General features: G+C 51.2%; 2 protein-coding genes across 7 annotated transcripts in view; one reads left to right on the top strand and one right to left on the bottom strand.

The window, feature by feature from the left end:
• Positions 1-55: 55 nt before the first annotated feature.
• Positions 56-21005, bottom strand: LGALS2 (galectin 2). Of its 6 annotated transcripts, none has more exons than XM_025206901.1 (5): positions 20615-21005; positions 7303-7373; positions 2421-2503; positions 1769-1928; positions 56-654 (listed from the first exon to the last, which is right to left on the bottom strand). In XM_025206901.1, the coding sequence occupies exons 2-5, from the start codon at positions 7339-7341 to the stop codon at positions 508-510; spliced, it is 429 nt and encodes a 142-aa protein (XP_025062686.1). In that variant the 5' UTR covers positions 7342-7373; positions 20615-21005; the 3' UTR covers positions 56-507. The 6 variants fall into 6 exon arrangements, with proteins under 6 accessions (XP_025062686.1, XP_025062683.1, XP_025062684.1 ...); XM_025206898.1 differs by lacking the exon at positions 20615-21005 and adding an exon at positions 7490-17104; XM_025206899.1 differs by lacking the exon at positions 20615-21005 and adding an exon at positions 12084-17104.
• A 9-nt stretch (positions 21006-21014) lies between these two features.
• Positions 21015-24577, top strand: part of GGA1 (golgi associated, gamma adaptin ear containing, ARF binding protein 1) — a 13874-nt gene continuing 10311 nt past the window's right edge. The window contains exons 1-3 of the mRNA XM_025206853.1: positions 21015-21140; positions 22035-22110; positions 22902-23000. Of these exons, the coding sequence (XP_025062638.1) occupies positions 22917-23000 (84 nt within the window). The 5' untranslated portion in view covers positions 21015-21140; positions 22035-22110; positions 22902-22916. The remainder of the gene's footprint in view (positions 21141-22034; positions 22111-22901; positions 23001-24577) is intronic.

Here is a 24577-nt window from a genome sequence, read left to right as displayed (position 1 = left end):
GACTCCCAACAAAGGGCAGGGGCTTTCTGCTGGTACCAGACATATTGGCCACCCTCCCACCAACCTCAGCCCTGGCACTTTCCCTTGCACTGTGCCATCAGTTCACCTCTGCCAGGTGGAAGTGTACCCTTGCACTATGAGAGATCCATTTCCCTCCACCGCACTCTCAGGCCTAAGAACTCTGCTCCCTACCAGTGCACCCCAGCAAGGTGCTCTCTTGGGGTGCCAAGGCTGGAAACATCTCCATCCCGCTCTGCTAATTACATCCCCCTGTGCCTAGAGGAGATGTCTTACCCACAGAAGAGGACATCTGCTTCTGCCCCAAGACTAAGGGGGCCCACTTTGGGGTGCTCACCGTAAAACCCAGGAATCCAGCCAAGTATATGCACCCACATCCTCTCCTCAGGTGCCTAGATGTCAGAATTAAGAACTTCACAGGACCCAGAGTGGTTAGGAAGTGATGATTTCTCAAAAGGGACATTTATTAGAGCAGGACCATGCCACCCATCAATCTTGTTTGAAGGAGGTGACCCTGAACCCACCCTTCACACTCAGGTAGGAAATCTTGTCGTAACTGTGTCGGTTGGGGAACTCCAGCTCATGCCCACCTGGCAGCTTCACCTGGAACTTGTCTCCCATAAAGTAGATGAGAATCTGTGAAAAGATAAAAGGAACAGGGGAAAGGCCAGGAAGTGGGAGAGTGATTAGCACCACCATCCAACAACTGGATGCAGACATCACGGACCAGTCCCCAGGGCAAAGGCACAATGGACCCAACCCTAGTAGCCTTCACCAAGATGCTGGGAGCTGAAGTCCCCTATCATCTTGCGGGGATGGGGATGGAGGGACTAGATTGTGTATGGAAGATGAGCTCTTGTCTTTACTAGGAATCCAAGAACAACATCTCTCCACTGTTGTTAAGATAGGGTCAGCTGCTCTGGAGGGTGCCAGTGTTAGGAGCCTAGTGTAGACCACAGTCCAGTGGCCACCTCTGTTTCTAAACACTGTTTTGCTTTGACCTGTTTGAGAGGAGCAGGGCACCCCACTGAACCTTTTCTCTACCAGCTTTCCCATTGGTACAGACCCCATAGGACCTGTCCTGGGAATAGCAACAATAAGGAAATTGCATCCAGAGCCATACACGCAGCCTGAGAGGACCAGTTAATTATTTATAGAGCAATAAAGAACTAACATTGGCAAACTAACATGCCACTTCAATCCTCAACCTTCTCCTTGACCCAGACAAAGCACTGAGGGCAACACATGAAAACCATTTCTAAGCCAAGAAGTAACATGATTATGGCTAACATGCACACATTCTAAAAGGAGAGTGCCTGCTGCAGGAGAAGGAATTAGTAGAGGGAAGTTAGAGACAGATAAGGTTTGTGGGGCAGGACAGAAAGCTGGTGGTAGCTGAGTGGGAGGAACAAGGTGTATGCTCCAAGACTTGCACCTCTCCCTCCAGAGATGTGATCACCTGCAGAGCAATGGCACAGGGCACCAGGGACCCCAGGGCAGGTCACAGGCCAGATTCCAGAGGGAGCCCCCCAGTGTGGACAGAGACAGAGGCATCCAGTGGAGAAAGAGCAAGGCCTGTGGGAACTGGGACTCTGAGCAGGAAAGGAGCTTAGGAGGAGGGTTGTGGGGGATGTTGGCACAGAGAAACTGCCCCTGAAGGTGCCAGCTGGGCTGCGCAGAAGTGGGATACAGAAGTGGAGTTGCATGCCCAGCCACTGCTCCTACATCTAGGTCCCATCTGCACTCTCACCTTGACTTCCGAGCCCCTGGAGAACGGCATGTGGCCCTCACGGTGCTCCTCCTGCCAGTTGTTAGAGCATCTGGAGTTGCAGACAATGACAGATTCGTCGAAGCGAGGGTTGAAATGCAGCCCCAAGTCACCGGAACTTTTGCCAATGTTAATTTCAAATCTGTGGGAGAGGGAAATTAGAAACAGCCCCAAGAGGGTTTGCAGGGGCTGCTCAACTAGCACCCCCCTCAAGAGGAGAGGGGTGGATCTCATTGTACCCACCCCTCATGCTGTGTCCTCCATGGCCAGGGATGGGGACACACCCTTTCAGCTTTGGTCCGAGCAAGACTTTCAAGGGAGGAAAGCCAGCTGGGCAGATCCAGCACCAGACTGAGACTCAGAAAATGTGGGTTTAATTCCCAGTTCTGCCCAAGACCCCATGTGTGATACAACAACAGCTATATTACCCTCTCTGTGGCTCTATTCCCCACCTAAGAAAGAGATGAGGGTGGCCCCCACATCCTATGGGAATGGGAGCCCTGACAAGCATCAGAAAGACCTAAGGCTTAATTCCCCAAATAGTAGGCACTCCCTCCACACAGGGAAATCAGGGCACTGCCCCACTCCTGCCACCACAAGCCCTACTCATCTGACACAGCCACCTTGTGCTCACCTGTCAGTGTCATCAAAGATCTTGCCCTTCACCTTCAGGACCTCCCCAGGCTTCACATCCAGGTTGACAATTTCAAACTTCTCCTGTGGCAGAGAGAGCAAATCTCATGAGACTCCTTGAGACAGCCACTGTTCCCCATCGTGAAAGGGAATCCACCAGGACTGAGGTTCAGGAGGTCCATCTTGGCCTGTGACACTAGCTGGGAGAGGGCTCACATCCTTCCCAGGTGCCACCTCGTGGCCTTGCCCCCTGCACACCAACATAGCTGTGCCTCGGGTCCTTGCTTGGGCAAGGGAACACAGTAGTTCTGGGCAAGGAGTGAATAAATAAGTGAGAAAAGGCATGAGAGAAGGCAGAGAAAACTTGAGAGCAGAACAGGCAAGAGAGAGAGGCCATGAGTGAGGAGAGGAAAGCGCTAAGTGCCTGACAGAGGGGAGATGTGGCACTCCTTACAGACATCTTCTTCGGTGGGGAGGCAAGATACAGCCTGGAAATGCTGGCAGTCCAGAATATGCCTCACCCAGGGGATCACAGACCTCAGCTTCCCCAAGCGTTACACATTAACACACCACGTGACTCTGATTCAAACCATAATTGACTCTTCTTCACTAGAGAATACAAAAGACTGAATCAATACCCTGCCCTGGGCCAGAGGGTTCGGAAATCAGCCTTCACCGAGCAGGAAATCAGCCCTCACAGAGGGTTACCCTAGCCACAGACCTGGAGCAGAAGCCCCCCCTGCACTGATCCTGAGGGACCATCACAAAGGGGCCATCTCTATTACTACTCCTTCCCTCTTCTTTCACTCCACAGCAAAAGTTGTCCCACCTGCTCCTCTCCTGTAAAGGAGGATTGCCCTGGCAGATCTCATCCCTCCCCTTCCCCAGGCAACAGCTACATGGTGGGAACAGATATTGTCCAGGTGCAGAGGGATTGTTTTACCAAGATCCATCAGAGAGGGTGTGAGAGATGGTGGGGGGTTTCCAAAATGTGGTCACAAGTGCTGAGAGACAGAAGTTACCCTAGAAAAGCCTCCCTCTACCTGTCACTTCAGAGTGGCTGGGTGCTGAGGAGAAGGGAGGGTATCTGCCCTGCTACAAAAGCATACAAGCTACTGCAGGGGTGGGCAATTATTTCAGGCGGAGGGGCGCTTACTGAGTTTTGGCAAGCCATCGAGGGCCGCAAGACAAGCAGCCAGGGGCAGATAAATACTAATTTTCTAAATTTTTTAAAAGCCCCACAGGCCGGATAGAATGGCCTGGTGGGCCGCATTTTGCTGTGCTACAGGCACAGCTGCTAGCACTGATGATGAATGCTTTACCATAGGAGGTGTTTGCGATGAGGGAGGGGCTGAAAGGCCATGAGGGTTAGCAAATTCTCTCTTCTCTCAACCAACACAAAGGGCCGAGGCTACCATAGCAGTAATTGAAAAGTTTTTCTAGTTTAGCATGAGGTTTAAGGTACAGGGTGCTAGTGTTGAGGACTGAACCGGATGCATTTCTTATCATGCTGCTGTTGGCAAGAGGCAGGCTGGGCACCACTATGAAAGGCAAGAGACACTGGCCTAGGCACATCTGTGGCAGGAGTGTGTTACTGCCAAGAAGTGTAGGAGCTGAGCGGTCACCCCCTACCCTGTGTTCTTACAGGAAACACTCAGCATCCCACTAGATCTAGGATCTCCAACATCTTTACTCTCACCACACCCCTGTGAGGCAGGGGGTACAACCACCACCCCCATTTTACATCCAGAGCACTGAGAGACTAAATGACATGATCAAGGTCATACAAGAAGCCTGGGCCAGAGCAAGGATTTGAAGCTAGGTCTACCCACATCCCAGACCAGCATCCTAGGCACCAGAATAGCTTCCCCTCCACCTCACTGCAGGCAAACTGGGAAAGATGGAGAAAAAGAGATCCTAACAAGGAACAAGCACTCTACCATACCACTCATGTGCCAGGAGGAGTGATGGGTTTTGTCTCTTGAGTTTGTAGCCAGATGGAGTGTGGGGCTGTTCAGAAGCGAAAGCAGTACGTATGAGAGACAGAGGAGAGATCTGCAAGGAAGCTGTAGAGTTAGGAGCATGACAGGTGTGTAAAAGCCAAAGGAAGCAGAGTAATAGGAACAGGAATGCAAGGCACTTGTTAGTTAAATGCGGGGACATGCTTTGGGCTGAAATACAGGCTCAGCAGTGTAACGGGGAACCACAGGCTAAAATAACAAAGCAACACAGACAAGTGACTGGGACAGTCATAATGCATCAGGGGTCAGCATCCTCTGCTGGTGAAGCTTCACCCCCCTGGAAGGCCATACTGATCAGAGGAATGGCTTTGTGCAAATAGCCCTTCTCACTCAGCACACCCCCATGGGAACATCATGGCCAGATCTGCCAAGTGTAGGGACCCCATGAAGGGTTTACCTGCTGCCTCTTCCTCTGGGGAGGAGGCCAGAGTTTGCTTTGGCTTGGGCGTCAGTGACAGGGGCACTGACTGTATTCCAAGTGCAGCCTATTAATTAAATGCTTTGTGCTGAACTCCCTCAAGAGCCACATGGGAGAAGTCCAAACTTGAAACCCTGCTGGGTCAAGAGGGAAGTCATGGAGTCCTCCTCCCCAGACAAATTCCCCATTAACTCAGCTTTTCTGTGTATTGAAGAACAAGCAGCCTGGCCAATAACACCTAGTGAACAGTTACTCACATGAATGACCTTACTGATGTGAACAGAGCTATGCGTATCTGAGGGACTTGCAATATGTCTCAGCACAAACCTGAAGGAGTGCCATATGCTGTGAGCCCCAGGCAGGGAACCAGGGGTTTCTCAGTTCAAGTCTCAGTGGTGATACCAATCTTCTGTGTGGCATTAGAGCAGGAGTATGCCTAGGGTCACTGTGGGGGAATTCCTTCCTGCTGCATAGGCCCAGGGAATGCCCCCACAGAATGAAAGGCCTCTCCAACACAGCCAGTGTATCCAGTTGTGCATCCCTGGAACAAAATGACATCTGGGTGGGAGGTGCTGGGGTATTTCATCACCCCAGCTAGCCATTTGGCATGATGATAGGGCAGGGGTGGCCAACGCATGCCACGAGTGTCACAGGCAGCTTGTGTGTGTGACAGGTAGCATACTGGGAAGGGGACAGGCAGCACAGTGGCAGAAGGGGCAGGAAGCAGAAAACAGAGCAGATCGGGTAAGGAAAGGGTAGCGCTTGGGGAGACTTTGGGGCTAGTTTCTGGAATGCCTGGCAAAAAGGTCGGCCCCTGCTTGTCTAGGACAGGGGTTTCCAAAGTTGTGCCCATGAAGGTCCTTTACAGAGGAGCAGTCCTGGGTGGCAGGCTGCCTTAAAGGGCTTTGCACATCACACTTTGGGACCTCTTAGTCTAGAGAGGTTGTTGCAACTCTGGTGTAAATCCCAGCATCCCTGTCCTGCACCAAGGGCCAAGCTAGCCACAAGCCATGTGTGGCATATTGCCTACCCTCTTGGGCTCCACACTAGCCTCAGCACCTGCAAAGCTCATTGCAGCAGTGAGGCAGTGAGGCCTCTGCAGCATTTGGTAGACAGCATTAGGTAGCTCTCTAGAGCACAGCGTGTCCAAGTTGCTGACTAGCATGTGAGAAGTATGGTACAAGGCACAGTCTCTGGCATAGAGATGGCAATTATGTTGTTTCAGGGTCAAGCTTCTGTCCTGAGAAGAAAGTTGAAAGCAGGGTAGATTTCTTTCTCTGAGAAGAAAGTGCAGCAAGTGGTAATCTTGTTCAGGTGGTTTCAGTGATTCTGAAGATGAGTCACAGAGAAGAAAGTCTGCCTGAGGGCACTTGCAAAGGAGGAAGAGGGTCTGAGCAGAGAGCAGGAAAGGAGAAGAAGGGTGTATGGGGGGGAAGAAGGAGACCAGGTGAGAGCTTCTGGAGAATATCCTGATACCCTGTTCCAGCAGAGCCTTGGCTGCAGTCCCTTCCCCCATGTTGGGCATCTACCCAAAGCAGGGATACAACAGTGCAGACTGCCCATAAACCTGGGGACCTGTATCTTGGTATCCCCAGAGGAGCCTCCACAGGGCAATGCCCCTTTTCTGTTAAACAAAGCCTCTCCCTGATGGAAGGCAATGTGGGTGGGAGGGTTAAGTGTAAACAAGCTCTCCCCAGGCACCAGGGAGTGAGAGCGTGCGTGCGTGTGCGTGCGTGTGTGTGTGTATGTGCGCGCACGTGTGCGCACAGGTGATTGGTCGGGGTGCAGGGGGGTGAACGTGCCCCCCGGTGGGGCCAGTGCCCCCCCGACGGCCGACACTCATGCTGTCGGTAGGGCTAGTGTCCCCCCTCCCCCAACAGGGCCACCACCATTGGCGGCTTCTGCAGGTGCCCCCCCCGGATTCAGGAGGCACCAGTCGCACGTGCACATGCGTGCGTGCATGCGTGTGTGTGTGTGTGACCATCCTGCACCTGGGTGGGGTTGCAGACTTGGAAGGAATCATCCACCATTAGCAGGGGATGTTATGATTCCAACACCCATTTCCTCAGGTGCCTGAAGGCTGACTTGCGTGTTTTACTGAGACAGTGTTGGAGGTTTTCAGGACCCAGCTAGACACAGCTTTGGATGGAATGATCTGCTTGGGGATGGTCCTGCTTTGAGCAGCGGTTGAACTAGATGACCTCCTGAGGTCCCTTCCAACCCTAGCTTTCTATGATTCTATGCACACACAGCATTCATGCTTTGTAGCTGTAGGTCTTATCATGGCCAGAAGGGGCTACCTGTCAAGGGTGTATGCCCACTGGGGACAAAACAGGCCTTAAACAGGATTTGAGTGCACCTAAACCAGGACTCTCTTTGGAGGGGTGGAGGCTGATACGGAGGAGATTCTGGGAGTTAATAGAATACTAATAATGCCAGCTTACGTTTATAGCTCCTTTTATCCCAACGAGCTCACAAAGCATGTAAGGGAATCGTGTCACTGAAATGCAGCCACCTGCAGGGTGAGAAAGGGCAGCAGATTCACAGCGCCTGGCAGCACCAAACAATAACTCAGGAGAGTAAAGGAAGACAAATGTCATTTCTGAATAGGAATGCAGGGACTGTGCTTACCATATCAGACCTGGGTCACGACACTGAGGTTCGCAGCCCTACCCACCAATCCTGCCGCACCTCCAGGGTCAGGGAGGTCTCTGAGGCGCTCAGCAGGGCATGCAAAATCTCATGCTTCTTGGTACGGTCACAACTGTCAGGGTCATTTGGGCTGTCGACATCACAACCACAACCATGTGTGTGGCATCCAGTAGTTTTAGAAAATGGGCAGAGAGCTGGGTCCTGCCAAGTCAAGGCACTCTCTCTGATCCTTGAGCCCTCAGTGATGCCAGAGCCCATTTAAAATAGGGGAGAGATGATTGACCTATGAGGTCAATAAGAGATGGACAATGCCAAAGGTATTTTGTTTTCTTACTGAGAGAAAGCAGGCGCATGTGTGTGTGTGTGTGTGTGTGTGTGCATGTGCATGTGCATGTGCACACATGCCACCCCTAGCACTCTGCTAAGGACTAGGTCTGAGGGACAGGCTCACCAACACTGCTGCTTCCCTAAGGTCTGGTCCATCCTACAATGTTTTCTGAACTTAACTAAGTCAGCGAGGTGGAAGGAAAAACCATTCCCCCTAGCTGATGTACCTAGACTGGCAAAACTCCCAATAGTCTGGATGCAGCTAAGCTGGCAGGAAAGGGCTTCTGGTAGCGTAGCTAGTGTTGTCTGAAGAGATGGTACAGCTACGGCAGCAGAAAATCCCTTTCTGCTGCCAAACATGGTGTCTCCACTAGGGGCCTCTGCCAATAACAATACAGGTACAGCTATGGTGGCATCAACCCCATGATGTGTAGACCATCAGCCCTAAGACAGCTGGTCTACTAACTAGCTTGTAGCAAAGAAGTAGCAGCCAAGAATAAATATAATGGGAGTATTGTGTGTCAAGCAGACCCAACTCTCCATGCAAGACAAAGAGCAGGAGAGAAAAGTCACTCCTGCTTGGAATAACAGCCATTCAGCACAGTAGTATTTCCTAGCATATAAAACAATGGCAGCTCCGTACCAAACAGGCATTGCTTTCCAGTAGCTTTTTATTGCCCTAGATCAAGGTTGTCCAACTTCTAAGTGGCCAGAGGCCAAACACCACATGGGCCACACAAGCAGGGGGCCACATGCCCACAAGCCACACCAGGGTGAGCCACAGCCCCTGCCAGGCCGTATACCATGTGGGTGCCCCGCCCCACCCCACCCCACCCACAGTGTACCATGCATCCATGCCCCACCTCCCCACCACTATACCCCACACCCACATGGGCTTTACCTCCCCAGCTGCTGTACCATGTGGCCCCAGTTTCCCCCTCCCCTCCTCCAGCTGCCCTGTGCCATGCTGCACTGTCCTGGTCCCTGGGATAGAGGCAAGCAGTGAAAGTCATAGGAGGGAGGGGAAGTCTGGAGGCTCCAGCTGCTGTTGCAGCCAGAGCAATAGGAGAAGTAGCAGCTGGGCAGGAGCCCAGGAGCAGCAACCTAACCCCACACAGGCTACATATGGCCCATGGGCTGCCAGCTGAACAAGCCTGCCCTAGACAGTCTCTGAAGGAGGACTTTAGCAGGCGATTATACCATACAAACAAAGAGGCCACATGGTTTAAGCAAAGCCTGAAAACCAGGAAAATCTCAGCTCTCCTGCCACTGACAGTGATTCCCCTCTGCGAGGGTGGGAAAATAGCTTCTACGCCTGATTCCCCAACCATAAAAATGGGGCAGGAATGTCCTGCCTATCTCACAGGGCTGTAGTGGGGGGCCTGGGCCTGACCAATTGTAGTGGAAGCTGTGTTGAGCCCTTGGAAAATCAAACTCTAATTGTCCTTGTATGGCCCTCATCATCCCCTGGGAACTTAAAGCTTTGAAGATACAAGGGTACCATAGAAAGGCTACAGGCAATGCTCTTGTCTCCTGGGTGTCATCTTCCTCTGAAATTATTTGAAATTCCCTTTCATCCCTCCCTGTCACAAAAATACCCTGCCAGGCTAGCCAGGCACAGCTATACTTTTGCAGAGGTGTTGGTTCTGCCCTAAAACCAGCTTGTATTCCTAACTAAACTCTCAAACCCAGGCAGCTGACTAATGAGGGAGGGAGCAAGAGCTTGCCAGGGGAGCATTACAAGAGCAAAGCGTGCTTAGCAGAGCCAGATAATGATGTAAGAAGGAGAGTGGAGAGCCGGTACATGGGTCTGGTGGGTGGAAGCTGCCAGGGAAAAGGGAGAATTGGTCAGGAAGGGTGATGTGAGATTCACAGGGCTGTGGAGCTGTCCCTGAAGAGAAGAGGTGGAGTTGTCATCACGTGGATCATTTAGCAAACTGGGCACAGTCCCAGAGAACATGGTGTTACTAGCTGCCTACCCCGACTTGTCTCTCCAGATGCCATGGGTACATGCCCTGTGAGTTTAGAAGGAAGTACTGAAGGGACTTACAGCCACTAAGCTGGCAGGCCATCATTCAGTGACCTCTTAAGTGTCCAATAGATCCAACTCCTCTGTCCTTTCCTTGGACCAGAACTTGCAGCAGAGAAGAGAGGAGGGAACCTGGGGCCAATGCAGAAGCTAAGACCTTGTGGGAAAACCAACTAGTTCCAGGGCTTGGAGCAGAGTAAAGGTTAGAAGAGAAGGGAGGAGCATGAACCAAGGACCTAGGGCAGGGCTGGAGTTTGAAAGCCATCATTAACCCAAGAACTCCCAAAAAGCACTGCATCAAACCATCACCCACGGCTACAGGGAACAGTGTCAGAAACTCTAAGAACACCCCATAACAGAAGCCAGCAACCTTTCACTAGCAGAGAGATGGATTAACACAGCTTGGGCCTAAGGTGGGCCAGAGGGGGCAGTTAGATATTCCACCACTAGACAGCTCATTTTTCTGCAAAACTTAGGCAGGATATATACATTTTCATGCTAACATCAGTTTCTGGTGTGTTTGGTGGGCAGAATAAAATCTCCTCGCAGGTCAGATCTAGCCCGCAGGCTGTAGGTTGCCAATCCTTACTGTATAACATGGCACAGGGAAAAGGCAGGGAGACAAGGGCACTGCCAATACCCAGACACCACAACAACAGGAAAGTAGCTAGTTAATATATACATAGAACATCCCAAGGAAATGACAACGCCCCATGCTACAGAGGGAAGCACATGCCCCGCAGCCCACGCCAACCTGACCTAGAGGAGAAATTCCTTCTTGACCCCATATGTGGTGATCAGTGTGATCCTGAGCAGAGAAGCGAGATTCTCCAGGCTCTGGGTTTCCAGTATAGGCAGAAATACAAGTACACCTCAGTCAAACTTCCCCAGACTTAGCCAAGACCAATAGCCAAGTACTTAAGAGGAAGAGGCACTAGGGGGATAATGCTGAGAGCACCGACTACTTATCATACCAGGACGGCAATAATATCAGGCAGGCCAAATGAATAGGAAGCCTCGGTGCAATCTCTAAGACAAGCAGAAACTGGATGTCTGAGGCACATGACAGAGATGCCAAGGATGGCTCATCAGCTGGGAGAGAGGGAGGGGGGAAAAAAAGCAGAAGTTTATGAAGTAGAAATAACCAGTTTAGAAAAGCCACAAGAAGTTACAGCTCATGAGCTGGAAAGAGGGAGAGCAAAAAATGTCTGTTCCCAAGTCATCAAATCACTGAAGTCCAAAGGGCTGGATCCTGCAAGGTGCTGAGAGCTTTCTGCAAAGGACCCAGCATCCTCAGCATCCACTGGCTCCCACAGAATCTGAAGGCACTCAGCGCCCATCCAGATCTGGGCCTAAATGTTGGCTTAGGACTGCAGGAGGGGACATCAAGTGGAAACCATATGCCGCTACAAAATTAATGAGAACAAAGTCCCTGCCATTGCCTACGGAACGGAGCAGCACAACTCAAACCAGATGGAAACTGAACATAAAGGCTGCTAAAAACAGGGAGCTGAAATCCCCAAATGACTGGCTTAGTGCTGGGGAACGGACTTCTTAAGAGGGAACTGTAAACATAAAAGAGAACTAATAAAAACTCAGGCCAATGCAGCACATGCACATGTGAAACAGCAGCACTAAATGACTGGATGGATTCTTACAGCAAGCCATGGGGGAAAGAACAGAGCCTGTGCTGCACACACCAGGGGAGCCCTCCAGAAACAACCACCTCATTAGAGCACCTCAGAGGGAGACCTTGATGGCATGCAGCAACCTCTGCATTCACTGAAAGTGGTGCAGGGAGGTGTGAATTACATCCCCACTGCTCTCCTGGGAACAGCCTTGGCCTCTCTCTGGGTTTCTGCCAGGGCAGGACAGCTTTCAAATCCATCAGCAGGAGCACTGCCCAAGAGCCTATTGCCATTTGCTTCTTGGGTGTTGCTGTTCCATGGCAGCCCTCTGGTAGAAAGGGAAGCGAAGATGCTTTGGGGCATGGACAGATGCCACATTTATCCCAGTGTAACCCAGGGAAAACAGCCCATGGAGTCTTCTGAAGTGCCTGCTTACACTAGGTTACTATTCCAGTGCCTCACTGCCAGGTGATGGGGCAGTAGGTAATGGCCTGTTTGCACTGAAATCAGACAGACAACACCTATTTCAGTGCATTTGGACTAGGGATATTTCCCAGGGTAACCTTTCCCCCAGATTCAGGGAACTTACCTGGTCCACCCTTGTTTACACCAGTGCAAATGCTGATTACGCTGATTTAAATATGTCACCTGTCCATGCCCTTGTATTCCTCCCACCAGTACACTTTCTGCCACGTCACTCTTGCACTGGTAGAAACTATCCTACGCCCTTGGCGGGATCTGGCCTTGCAGCTACAAGTGCTTCTTATGAGAAAGAAGCCACTACAAGCCCTCTGAACGCTGAGGCGGATGCTTTGCTTCTACTGCATTCAAGCTCCTAAAAGGAAAACACTCATTCCCAAGAAGGGGAGGGGAGGGAAGAGTACAAAGAGTATTACACATTAAATGCCTGAGCACAGATTGAGCCAGACAAATTTTATCAAATCCCAAGTGGAGCAGCCTAAAACATATTGCTGTTCACCTGGGAACAAACTCGCAAGCCTGGAGATCTGATAAAAGCAGTGAAGGGAAGGGTGACACTAAACACAAGACAGTTCCCATCACTGCAGAGATAGCTTATCTCTACTGTCAAGATAGGACATGCATCACTGTCTCATGTACAACAGCGAGCAAGAGCGAGTGGAGACCTGTTCTCTAGCGTAGCACATTATTACAACATAATCCCTGAGGGACAGCTCTATTACCTACTACATCTCATTAGTACCAGGGTGAGAATATTCCCTAAACAGCTCTGAGACACCATATGGAGAGACACCTCCCTGCGGTTCCAGCCACATAATAACTAAAACTCTCAGCCATTTCATCTGGACACAGAGCCAAATAGCAGCCTACGACCTTGCTGCAGTAACAGAATATGGTGTTTAAAAAGAATGAACACTGCACAAAACAAAGAGCAGGGTATTGGAGGGCAATGTTTTTTACCCAAATCAGGGGGAGGAAAGGGCTGTTCCCACTACTGTTGGCAGAGGAAGGGGAGCTGTGTTGCTCTTCAGCACACACCCCAGTCACTTTAACCCCAGTTTGGGCTCTCTGAATGAGAGATCCAGGTAGAGGAAGCAGCAAAGCAGAAGCTGAAGGGAGTGAAGGTGTTGGGAAAGGTACCATTTGCTCAGGGGCTACTCACTGTCTGCTGCTTGGGGCACAGATCAACACCTTGTTGCTGGCCTATAACTAGGGTTCCTGGGTCATAGCATACTGATGATGGTGGCAGTGGGAAATATGTGGTCTGAGATCCAGAAGACAATAGTTTCACGTATAAGTGCAGTACACTGTAACTGAGACAACTGTGGGTTAAACCTCGCACAGGGGTGAAATAACACTGTGCTACAGCCTACCACAGTCAGTGGAGCTACAGTGATGAACACTGGCTGAAGATTCAGCCTAATGTTTGCACCTGATGATCATTTCTTTAATTGGTCAGATTATCCCTCTGGCAGAGGGCATCAACTGAAATGGGATCAGCCCTGGAGTCACTCAAGATAGTCCCCCATACCACCTCCCCACTACTAAATGGCCCGCTCCCCCACCCATATGCATAGTGAGCCTGCAACATAAGGCAGGTGGAATCAAGACCCTTGTGTCATAGGCTGCATGACAGCAACTGAAGGGATGGCTCAATTCTCCAAAGGCAGTGGGCAGAGGGAAGCAATGGCTTGGTGGCCCTGCCTCCTGTCAGGTTTCTTTGCTTTCTTTGTCTCCCCAACTCCCACATCTCTTGCTTCTCCAACTACTGAGCTGTCTCCCCTTCAGTGCATGGTCAGATCCCCACTGTCTCATGCAAGGGCAATGCAGGTGGTAACTAGAAGGACAAGGGACCACAAAGCAGCCAAGACTGATACAGCTGGCAGCCATGGCATAGCCTCTTCCTGCTGTTTAATACCCCTGACTTAACCCAACACTAAGGGAACCTTGGGCAGTGCAGGCCAAACCAGGCTTGTGAGCAGGGTAGGCTTCCCAGCTGGAGCCAAGGACTGCCAATCAAGATGTCCAGCAGCTAAACCTATAATGGAGACACAGCTGAGACAGTGTGTGACTCTGTATTCAACCACCAAGAGCATCTGGAGGGAACTCCTAACATATTCCTAAGCTCCCTTTTTACAGGGAGGCTGCAGACAGCTGACTTTCTGAGCACCCTGGACAGGTGCTGGAGTGAACATCCCTCCCTGAAGCTCTGTTTTCCCACATGTTACCACTGCCAGAACCCATCGATGTATGTACATGCCACCCAGGCCTGAGGACTGGCTGGTCTCAGGCTTCCCACACTGTTCCATAGTCCATGCCTTGGAGACTGTCTTCTCTGCAGTAGACATCTCTGATTTCCTGGAAACATGCCCTCCCAATAGGAACTCCCCCTTCTCCCCATCATTCCTCAAAGCAAAAATAACCATCAATCAATACAATCAATGGACGCAACTGCTCTGATGCTGCCCCACTCTCTTTGATAACTTCTTCCCCCTTCTGACAGTGGCAGAGCTGAAAGCCATAAGGATCATAGGCCCAAGTGGGGCCTCCTGGGCTATGGAGCCCAGAACACTGTGGTTACAGGCAACCGTTTGTCCAAGGGATGTCTACTCCTGTCCTTCACTCAAAGATCCCATGAAAAACGACCTACAATGTGCCACAGCTAAAGAGCATGGGAAACAAAGCTACTGCCAACGCCTTGGGCCACTCCATTGACAGGGTGTTTGTGGGGTAATCTATGCTCAGATCAGCAGCAAAACTGAAGGCAGGGCAACCAGGGAAGCCACCCCAGGTGCTGTCTTTGGGGGAGTGGGTTGCAAAAATAGCCACTGCTGCAGTGGTGGCTGACCACGCTGTCACCATCGGCCCCATCACAACTGGCACTACCCCATGCATCAAGGCTGCATCAGGCACAGAGCTGCCCTGCTAGCCCTCTGGCTCAGATGATCCAAAGAAAAGGAACGCAAAAAAATTCCCAATGGACCCAGCTGATCTGATATAGGGGAAAACTCCTTCCTGACCATTGGTTTGACCCTGAATGCATGAGCATGAAACCTCACAGGTACCTGGCTGGTGGGGCTAAAGGCCCTTAAGGAGCACCAGCCCCCACCCTGTCAGGAGCCTCCTGATTTTCAACCCTGACCCCATTTACCTTTGCAAAAGCCTCCCATTGCATTTTCTATCTGCAGTGGGTGCTTTGCTGCCAAGGCATTTGTTCCACTCCAGGGCTCCTGCTTTACCACTTGCTGCATGCTTTGGTGACTTGAGTCCAACTTCACCTTGCAGAATCAGGGCTTGCCTTTATACAGGGTTTCTGCCCTTCAGAGGACACTCCTTTAGCTCTAATAAATTTGGGCCCTGATTCCCTTGACCAGCCAGACTGTTACTCTCCTCATTTCATTTCTGCGTTACCAACATAACCATTCCTGCCTCTCAGGCAGTCTTAAACTGTCCCCAGGCTGAATCTGTGAGCTGGATTTTCACCAGGTTTGCATGCTGCCCCCTGACCCTGCTACTGGGTCTATTTCTCACAGGATGAGGTCTCCCCTGTTAAAGCACCTGCCCAGTGCACTACCCTCTATAGGGCTCACTCCATATACTGACAAATCTAAGCAGCCCCTATGCCCAAACTTTCCCTCACACACAGGGCTGAGAGGCAGGCTTAAGGGAGAGCACTGCAAAGGTGCCTTTAAAGCCACTAGGCCATGCCTTGAGTGCATACATGGCTTGATGGAAAGATTTGTACACAGGAGCAAGGAAACTGCTGATGCTCACTTTCAAATGCCCATGGCATTTGCTTTCGTGCTTCCCTGTCTCTCTGGCCCACTTGTTACTCAACAATGACAAAAATCAGTTGAGAGAGTTCTAATCCATCATGATTTCAAAGCAACTTGAGCCAGGAACTGCAATCATCCCCATTTAACAGAGGGTGAAACTGAGGCACTGAGAGGCACAGCTGACTCACTCAAAGTTGCTGGAAGGGCAGGGCTCAAACCCAGGTGTCCTGACCCCCAGTCCAGTGCCCTAGTCACACACTAACTGCAAGCTAGCATGGCTGTAGTATGGTTTCAGATGTAGTATGCAGAGGCTATAGTACGCAGAGGAAATTAAGAATGAAAGATGTGAAAGAAAACAAGTTTGGGCATGCTCTGCTCTATACATTGGTCACCAGTGAAGCACTGCACACTAACAGAAAACCGAAACTCCCATTAGACAAGAGCAGAAAGCACCTGAAACTTCCCAAGAATCCATCACTGGCTCTGTAACATCACTCCCCAACACACATGTGGGCACACACACACAGGCACACACATCCAGCCAAAGCACACACAACTTTTCCGAAAGCGAGGGGACAGCCAAGGTCAGGGAGCAGTGTGGTCTCCAGTCCAAATGATGCATGGACAGAGGTGATGTCAGGAGAAGAGATGCTGGCCCAGTGTCAAGGGAAAGTAGCAGAAGCAACTCAGCCAAAAATCCAGGAACTGCCTGCTGCAGTCAGCAAAAGTCAGCAAACGAGCAGAAAGAACAAAGACGCCGCAATACGGACTCTGGGGAGGGGAAACACCGACAGCATCCTGCTTTGCCAAGCAAAGCCAACCTGAGTGGAGAAGGGTCTACCCCAAGGACTAACTTCAGAAACCCTGCGCACAGCACAGAGGGAAGCCTGAGAGGGCACAACCAAGATGGTGACCAGTGATGCTGCACAGGGTGCACATACACACCCACACACGCGCTATTCCACACTAAAAGAGCACAGGGGGAGGGGGCACTGACTGATTCAAGAGGAATTAGACAGGCAGATCATTGCTTTTAGCTAAGATGCCCCTTTTTCATCTGGTCTCTGCAGGAAGCTGAGAGAATTCCACATATTGAATTCAGCATGTTGCAATTCAGCTGTACAAGAAGGGTGATAAATGCTGGCATCTCCCGCCTTCCACCACTGCTCTCTGGTGGACAGAACATGGAAGATCTGCCCAAGCATATACCAGGCCCTGCAGTAGCCTTAGCTCTGAAGTATGAACTTTCTACTGCTCTAATTACATGGTGACCAAGCCACAGAGGCCTCTAAAGTGTGTGTGTTGGGACACACCTCTCTCTAACAACTGCAACCAAAAAGAATAAGTCATCATACTATTCCATTAGAGCCAATGTTTTACAGGCTCTAGTAAAACTTGCTAATGCAAGATTTTTTTTTGCAAAAATCTTGTTGGTCTAATAAAAGCTATCATCTCTACTACAAGTCCTGAATGCTGATATGGAGCTTTTCACCTCAGCAGCAGAGCAGCTCTAGCCCAGAACAGCATTGGCTGAAAGTTACAGCTGTCCTGATTGCTTAGGAAAAATGGGCTGAGAGGAGGGAGTCAGGATTTTGTCTTTCTTCCCTAACATCACATAAACCACCACTGTAAGTCTGAAGAGATTAGCTCCATTTCTTGACAGGTAACTGAGTTATCTTCATTTTTAAGTATGGCCGGGGTCCCACAGAATGAACTTTACAAGCTGCAGCCAAAGACCTAATGAGGATAGGTACTGTACTGCATTGAGTTTGGAGGAAAGTTTGGAGGAAAGAAGAGAAAGCATGCGCTGGGATGCCTCAAATGTCAGTGTACTGTCTGGATTCATTTGGTCTTCCCTAGTTCAGTTTGCACGTGCTACTATACTGGGCAGAGCTGTAAGCACTAGTGAGGACAGGAAAATAATATAAAGGCAGAAAGAGACAAGAAATGTGAGCAGAGGTGTTGCAAGCAGGACAATACAAACCTGCGTCTTGGAGGAATAAACCAGCGTGAGCTTTAATGGGAAAGGAGACACTTGAGAAAAGCAGTAATGCTCAAAGACAGCCAGAGGCGTTAAATAGCAAGTCAGACAGATGCCTGAAATGCTGCGATGCACACATTGAAACGGTATCAGCAAACTTGAGCTGCCTGCACAGGGTACATCTGCAGCGCACACTGCAGTGGCGTGCAGATGCCCACACTAGCTGTGAGATAGCTCAGGCACCAGGAGAAGTTTAGCTACCACTGCACAGAGCTGAGAAACCAGGTGAATTAGCCTCACACTGAGCTCCCAGACACTGATGCTAGGCTGCTATTAGTATCTGAGCTAACTTGGGTAGCTCAGCTCTATACTGCAGCATAGAAGCTCACCATCCCAACATGGAGCAGGGAGAGGGTACAGGTGCTCTATAGCTCTCTGAGGTGACTAAGTGATGAGTTTCGTGTTGGGAGGACTCAGTACCATAAAGGTGTCATGGACTTTCAGAAAAAGAAGAGGTGTAAGGAAAAAACTTGGAGGAAACCAGCTCATAAATATTTTAATAAGTTATAGTGTACCTGAACACACCTGGAGGGAGGACAAAGCCTATGTCTACAGGCTTTATGAGGGGCGCATAACAAGGGAGAAGATCCCACAAGATATAATGGAGCCAGGGGTAAAATTAAAAGGAAAATTAAGGTGCAAAATCAAGAAATATTTCTTAGTAGCAAGACAGAGAAGTCTTTTTTCACTGCTAGAGGCACTGAGATCAGTTTGACCAAGCATGGGAACAACCTATGATGGGCAGTAGGTGAGACAGACTGAGATCTGGCCATGCCATTCCCATCTCTGACAATTCTGCACCCAGTTCCACAAGCACTTGGCAAGCTACTTTGCCCATGCTTGCCACTAAAAGGGCTCCCATGAATATTTCTGTGGTTAGACTCTGAATGACTGATAGACCCTACAGAAGGAAGTCTTTGCACTGCGTGTGCAGGGGCCAGGAGAGGGGGCTTCCAGCCAGGGCATATGAGACAGCAGGGCCCCTGTCCATGCGGTGCAGTATCAGCTCCACCCCAAGTAGAGGACTTCAGTCTCCAAGGTTGTCAAATTGGCACCTTTCACTAGCACTAAATTAAAAAAAACAAAACTGTGTGGAGAACACATAATGTTCCCTCCAAGACCACTAGAGCACAGAAAAGACAAGCAATGCTTATTAAGTGTCATAATTAGAGCCAGGCTGGATTACTGAAGCAGTAAGGAGAAAGAGGACAAATTGAATTTAAATACCTAAAGATCTTAGTTTTTTTAGGATCCCCCCTTCTCCCTCACCCCCCCCCCCCAGCAGCTGTTTAAACAAGAAGAAAGAATGTTCCAAACTAAAAGAAAAAAAATAAAGGATTTTGGCTTAACAGTGTTTCCAGCCACTGTAAAAGAGGAGACGGGATGGAAAAGTAGCTCACATTCTGGTATTTAAATTTTTTAATTGTCACGTCCCACACAGAGCTCTCACTCTGTACAACAGAGTAAACGCATGAGGAACACAGGATTCAAAGAGAAAAGGTAGAAAACAATCATCTAAAGAGTTTATAAGTAACACCCCGAAGTACTAAAATGAAAGCCAAGGAAATCTCCTTGCTGAAGTAGGAGTGGAAAATAAAACCATCCCCTTTTCATTCTGCTTTCTTTACATAGTTGACAGCCCCTCGTGGACAGCTGGCTTTACAACCAATTGTCAGTTTAACTTGCTATCCGTGTGGGTTTACTATTGCAACGGGGAGAGAACTGTTTAGAAAAAGAGGGAAATGCAATCAGAGAGGCAGTTTGCTGGGGGCTGCAGGCAAGGCTGGGCTTTGGAATTAATGCTAACTTGTTTTACGCTGATTAGATTTCAATTGGATGTTCCTTTAAGGTTCCAGCAGCATCTGGGACTCAGTCCCATGCACGTATATTACAGGAGATGTCATTTTATAGCCCTGTAGATGGTGTGAACTTTTAATGCTGTAACAGACTGGCTCGGCATCGCCAAGCTGGCATTACTCAAAGGCCTTCCCTTCCTCTTGGTTAGTTCAGCTCACACCTGCAGCACTGCGGATATCCAGCACTAAACCAACCCAGCTGGCATTATGGTGCCCAAGGGAGAAGGTGAGAGGGCATCAGCTCCAGCAGTGGCTCTCAGCATTTTTAGACTTAGGGCACCCCTCAAGATACGGCAGCTCTGAGCTTTCACTGACTTTTTGAGTGCTGCAGAGAACTCCGAAAGCCCACAGCACAGCTTTGACGGATTCCTATATGGAAATCTCTGGGCTTGTCTAGTGACACTTTCTGCTGGTCTTTTCACAGCATCTGATCAAGTGAGCTGCAGCATGTTTGTGATCGATCGATCGATCTTTGATTAGTCTTTAAGGTTAGTCTGCTTTGGTTAGTCTCCAAAAGATACAACTCTACCCTGCCCTCTACTTATGCTGTGAATCACTGCAGTGCACACCCAGCAGTGCTGGTGTTGGACAGATCCCTTTAAAAGACCTCAGGACACCCCTGGGTGAGGATCCGTGGGCTACAGGGTCCTACTGGCCAGCTGCCTTCCTCGGGACGCTGTAACATGGGCGCTGCCACCCAGAAGACACGCAGCGCAGGGGAGGGAGCGAAGAAACGGTTCCTGTGGCTGCAGCGCTCGAGAGAGGGACAGTGACGCCAGCGATTCCCATTGGAACTCTCGCGAGACTCGCATTAAACAGCCACAATCCGCGACATCCCCTCCCAAACGCCCCGCCCGACCTGCGCATGCGCCGGCGGCCTTTAACCGCCCCCGAGGTCATGTGCCAGGGAAAGCTGGGCTAGTCCCGCCCCGCCTGTTTCTATTAGGGCGCGTAGGGACAGTGGCACCTGAGAGCCTAGCAGCACCCTAAACGCCCTCTTAAAGGACGTCTGGAGACGGAAGTGCCCTTTCCTCTTGAGTCGTTCGTCACCGGAAGTGGCTCAATTGAAAAGCCAGCCCCTTGCCACCCCCCCCAAACCTGGATCAAAAGTCTTCCCCGGAAGTCGGCCTCCCTTGGCGCTATTTCCGGCGCTCTAGGGCGAGCGCGTGGGTTCTATGGTTCTTCCGTTGCGCCTCTAGTTTCGAGCCGCGAAACTTTCCGCTGAACTCGCTGGTTTTCCGGCGACACTCTAGGGCGCAGGAGAGCGGCCGACGCTCTAGCCGTTTCCTGCGGCCCAACTTCCGGCGCTCTATGGTGCTCGGGGCGGCTCTCTAGTTGGTGGCGGGCGCGCTCTATGGCCCCGCCTCGGGCTCACGAGACTTTCTCCCCCCTCCCCACCCCCCCGCAGACCAGGCCACCAACCCGCTGAACAAGAGCCTGGACTGGGACGGCATCGACGCCTTCTGTCAGCAGCTCAACAAGGAGCCGGATGGGTGAGCACCTGCCTGGGCACTGCCACCTGCGTACACGCGCACTTGCACGCCCATGTCTGTATACGTGCCCGTGGGCATGCATGCACCTGCGTGTGTGTGGGTGCAGACACATATATACACACATCTGCACCTACATGCCTGTGCAGACCTGGGCCTTGAAGGATCCCTGCGTCTGTGCCAGGCCGAGGCCTCTGAGCCATCGGGGAGATGCCGGCACTACAGGCCTGGGAGCTGTGCGGTGGAGGTGCAGGGGTGTCCTGTGGCCCAGCGGCTGCAGGAGCTCCCCGGGCCTGGACGTGTCCCTGCGGTGATGGGATGGCCATGCCCTGCTGCACTGACTGGCCCCTCAGTCCCAGTATCCCCCCTTCTTCAGCCTGTGGAGCAGTGTTTCTCTGGGCTGTAAAGCCAGGGTTGGGGGTGTGGCAGGGGAGGTGCTGCGGCAAGGGCCGGACAGCAGAGAGAAGCAGCAGCTGGTAGGAAGTGCTGGCCCATCCCTGAGCAAGTAGCGGCATTTATTTCAGCGCTCTTTCCCCCACCCTCTTGCTGCTGAAGGCCACTGCCCTCTGCTCCAGTCCAGCACAGAGATCACCCTTCTTTCTGCTCCTTGCGGCTCTGTAGCATCTTGCTCATGCACGTGTGCAGTCACGTAGGCTCCACCTCAGAGGCAGACGCGTTCACGCTGCAGCAAAGGACTCTTGGAGAGTTTGGAAGAAGCATCAATTTTCCTGTGGGGCTGGCGAAGCTCCAGTGATGTGTTAATGAAGTTGCCATGAGCTGTAGAAACTAGGGGGGTGGGGGCGGGACAGGGCAAAAGGCACGTGGATTCATGGGCAAAAAGTGTTCCCTTTCTGGAAAGCCCTTCTCCCATAACCACTTTGCTTTGTTCCCTCCCAGCCCCCCACTTGCTACCCGGCTTCTAGCTCACAAGATCCAATCCCCGCAGGAGTGGGAAGCCATCCAGGCCCTGACGGTAAGAGGGAAGATCTCCAAACTGGAAGGGCTGGGCGGTGGGGGAGCGCCCCAGGGCTGCCTGGGGAGAAAGGGCTTAGGACTCCAGTGCGTTCCTCTGTGGGTTGGACAAAGCCCAGACTTGCTCTGGGCTCCCTCACCCGACTCAGAGGCTGGTCCAAAGTCTTTTGAAGTCTGTGGGAGTCTTTCTGTTGACATCTCTGGGCATTGGGTCATTGCCCTACTAGGTGAAGGCTCTATGTGTGTCTAATGGATTCCCCCACGACACAGACTGAGACACGTACCCCCCAGGATGTGCTGGGGATTCCTGAGCACTGGAAGCGGTAGAGGCAGAGGGACGGCCAATGGATTAGTCTGGACAGGCCCTGCATACAGTTTCTCTTAATATTCGCTCTTCATTACTGTGAGAGGACACTGGGCCATGTGGACCTGTGGTCTGATGACACTGTGACATCTCTTATGTTTGTATTCACTGTATGCCCTTGTAGGGCTGGGCGGTGACAGTTCCACCAGCTCTTTCTCCCCTATCACAGTCTGTTGCATTTCAGGCATGTACCCAAGTCGTGTTGCTTCCTCTGCTCCCTCTGTGATGGCAAGCTTGGGGAGGAGATTCCCTCCTGTCTTATCAGAAGTGGGGGTGGCCACAGCAGGCAAACTAGGGGTTCCTGGACCGGGTTCAGAGCCTGATTTTCCTCTACCTCATGCAGGCATTTCCTGCTAGGGTGGGGGGTGGATTTGTTTCCTCAGCGTGCTGACCCCCAACTTGGGCTCGGCCTCTGCCTTCCCTCTCAGGTGCTGGAGACCTGCATGAAGAACTGTGGCAAGCGCTTCCATGATGAGGTGGGCAAGTTCCGCTTCCTCAACGAGCTCATCAAGGTGGTGTCCCCCAAGGTGGGTCCAGCACTGATGGGCCTGAGGGGAGGAAGTGAGCTAACCCTCAGGCAAGGAGGCCGAGCTTCATGGGCTAAAGCAAAGGTAGCACCAGAAGGTGTGTGGCCTTGTGGGTGGGAAATCCTCCATGAGCTGCTACAGTATGGGGTGAGGACTTGCCTTCCATTCCTCCTTGAGGGCTGTTTCCAGCTTGTGAGTGGCCCAGAGGCAGGCTGGCTGAGGAGGAGTCATATCTGGGAGCAGGTGGCTTGAGTTGGTTCCTAGTGTTTCTGCCTGCTCACTGACTGCCACTGCTGTCCTCTGGTTTGGGGGCTGGGTAACATCCCTGTATCCATGGTAAGGCGGAGAGCATCTCCAGTATTTCATGTCAGGGTGACATCTGCCTCCACTGCCCTGAACTACAATGAGAAGGAGTACAGCCAAGCGCCAGGAAGCAGGAGTGTACCTGCGGGTGGTGCCCTGCTTCCCCCCCCCCCAGCTAAAGACTACCAGCTAAAGACTATGGGGTGGAGCCAGCATGGTCCCCTCCCACAGGTCTTTATCACAGCAAGCACAGCCCGGCCAAAGGAAGTCCCATAGTGTGTCTGTGGGGGAGGGGGACGAGCAAAGCAAGTGGACGGTGCTCCCCGGGCCCCCCCGCAAGGCTGTGCCATAGTGTCTCTGGGAGGGGGGAAGGGAGCAAATGGGCCTCAGCTGCAGCCCCTGAAAAGCCCATGTCACTGGGCTGCTGAATCGGAGTACAGGCAGTCTTCGCACTTACAGCGGGTTTTGTTCCTGGAAAAGGCCCTGTAAGTCGAAATGAATTAAATCGAATCTGATTTTTCCCATAGAAACAATATTATAATAGGGTGTTATGTTCCTGACCAAGGGTCTGATGCCCAACTTTTTATAGAAATGCCCATAAACACCATATTTAATCAACTTTAAATGATATACAGTGTACAGCTTTCTAAAGTGTACTATATATAAATCGATTTAAATAGGGCAATACAGTAACTAATCACATAAAATTCTGTTTAATTAGAAGGTGAAGGAACGCCTTCACCAGGGTCATGGAATTCAGAAGGGCTTCTTTGGGGAGATTTTGGGGAGACTTAGGGCCACTTGATGGCCTTTTGAGAAACTGATCCAGGGATGTTTGTTTTGCTGCCCTCTTTTTCTCATTGTAAATTTCCCTGTAGTGCCTAAGTGCAAGGATCCAGCGCCGTAAGTAATAACATGGGTATAAATGGCAGAGTGCCACAAATGCAAATCGCCATAAGTCGAAACGCCATAAGTCGAGGACTGCCTGTACAGCAAGTCTGCCCCTTATCTGCAGTAGCTGTAGCAGCTGCTGCCCAAGTGCAGGGAGCAGGGGCAGGGATGATTCTGTTCCCCGTCCTGTGCACTGCTCCTGCCCTCCAGTGGTCAGCATAATTCCCCCCACCTCTGCCCCTGGTGCTGACAGATCTCCCCCCACCGCTGTCAGGAAGTGCTCCCCCTTGGGTTGGTACAGTAAGAGCGCCCCTCCTGGCCACTGCTCCTTGAATTGTTGCCCTGCTGCACCTGAAGGAAATGGATTCCCAAGGGGTGCTCGG

The sequence above is a fragment of the Alligator sinensis genome, unplaced genomic scaffold, assembly GCF_000455745.1.
Source record: "Alligator sinensis unplaced genomic scaffold, ASM45574v1 scaffold215_3, whole genome shotgun sequence".
NCBI lineage: Eukaryota > Metazoa > Chordata > Crocodylia > Alligatoridae > Alligator > Alligator sinensis.
Note: the sequence above shows the minus strand (reverse complement) of the source record. Positions and strands in the feature narration are given on the sequence as shown.

Coding starts and splice junctions, on each gene's coding strand:
- LGALS2 (XM_006025959.3), bottom strand. CDS start 7,458: ATGACATTTGTCTTCCTTTACTCTCCTGAGTTATTGTTTGGTGCTGCC. Junction 2,504..7,302: donor GGATAAAAGGAGCTATAAAC/GTAAGCTGGCAT, acceptor TCTCTGCCACAG/GAGAAGTTTGAAATTGTCAA. Junction 1,929..2,420: donor ATCTTTGATGACACTGACAG/GTGAGCACAAGG, acceptor CCTCTCCCACAG/ATTTGAAATTAACATTGGCA.